Source organism: Buceros rhinoceros, unplaced genomic scaffold, assembly GCF_000710305.1.
Source record: "Buceros rhinoceros silvestris isolate BGI_N320 unplaced genomic scaffold, ASM71030v1 scaffold28603, whole genome shotgun sequence".
NCBI lineage: Eukaryota > Metazoa > Chordata > Aves > Bucerotiformes > Bucerotidae > Buceros > Buceros rhinoceros.
The window spans coordinates 10,229-11,509 of NW_010402278.1; the positions used below are offsets into that span (position 1 = coordinate 10,229).

Here is a 1,281-nt window from a genome sequence, read left to right on the forward strand (position 1 = left end):
CCTGTCCTGCCACGGGCACTGTTCGCTCTGCAGACATGAGCCAGCTGTGTCGCGGGGGTCTGCGTGAAGGGGACGGGCACATCTCCCTGACAGACCCGTCTCCGTGCGAGCTCGTAGCCGTGAGCCCGGCTCCTGCTCCACCCATGCCACGGAGGCGGCGGCGCTCAGCTCTGAGCGCTGCCCGCACGCAGGCCCTGGAGAGGGGCCAGCTGCTGCCCAGGCTCCCCACTTTGCTGGGAATCCTCTTTGATTTCTTTCTTTCCATTTGGTTCTAGTCCAAACTGGATCCCAGCCAGTTTTTGAAAGCATCCAGGAAGCTGCCAAACCACTGCGTGCCTGCGAGACCCCTCCTCACTCCCTGCCACGGGGGGCAGGACGGCGGCTCCCTTTGGAGCAGCTTCCCAGGGTCTCCATCTTCACCAGGCACCTGAACTGGTGGATTTAAGGTGTTCAGGGCCGGGGCAGAGCCCTCCAGGACTCAGCCATGGCTCCCCCTCAGCCCCACACTGGATTCGGGGAACATTCCCTTCCCCTCAAGATAAAACATTGGGGGCAACAACTCCAACCCCTCCTACAAGCCCCCAGTCGCGCGGGTGCCGACTTACTTCGAAAAAGTCCGCGAGACCTTCTCCGAGTGACAATAGACAGTGTGGAAAAGCCAGGAGAAACTGAGGCACAGCACCGCTCCCAGGAAGAACATCCCGAACACCACCTTCTCCTGGAGAGGAGCCATGAAGTACATGTTGGGCCGCAGCATGGTCAGGATCCCCAGGCAGAGGAACAAAACGAAGCCTGTGGGGAAACGCACCGAGAGGGCGAGTCAGGCAGGAGAGAGGACGAGTTCAGGCAGAAGGAATGCGGCCCCGGCCGGGAGGTGCGGTGGGCCGTTAGCTGAGGCTGCCCCCTGGGCAGGGGCAGGGCAAGAGCTGCTGACCAGCCCTGGGTTTCAGCGGGAAGCGCTCTGGGGCTTCCCCGTCCTGCCTAGGACACGTTTCTCCATCCCCTCCTGGACAGTCACTGAGCACAGCCCTGGGGCCCCGCTGCGAGGACGTGCCCTGGTCTCCCTTCACCCATGGGGCTCCAGGAGCTCTTGGGCACCTCTCAGGACCAGGCAGGGCTGTGCCAGCCTCAAAGGGAAGCCCCGGGCAAGGAGAAGGCCCAGCACCCAGCACGTCCCTGGTTGCGAGAGCCCACCCGCAGCCCCAGGGCTCCCAACCCCCCCAGTCACCTAACAAGTGCGTCCAGATGTTGCCCGTCTCGGTGTGTATCCGGAAGATGCTC

General features: G+C 63.2%; 1 protein-coding gene across 1 annotated transcript in view; it reads right to left on the reverse strand.

Annotated features, from left to right (window-relative positions):
• ADIPOR1 (adiponectin receptor 1) overlaps nucleotides 1–1,277 on the reverse strand; it is a gene marked incomplete at its 5' end in the record, with an annotated part of 3,400 nt that extends 2,123 nt beyond the window's left edge. The window contains 2 exons of the mRNA XM_010132596.1: nucleotides 606–792; nucleotides 1,229–1,277. Coding sequence (XP_010130898.1) covers nucleotides 606–792; nucleotides 1,229–1,277 — 236 coding nt within the window. The remainder of the gene's footprint in view (nucleotides 1–605; nucleotides 793–1,228) is intronic.
• Nucleotides 1,278–1,281: the final 4 nt, after the last annotated feature.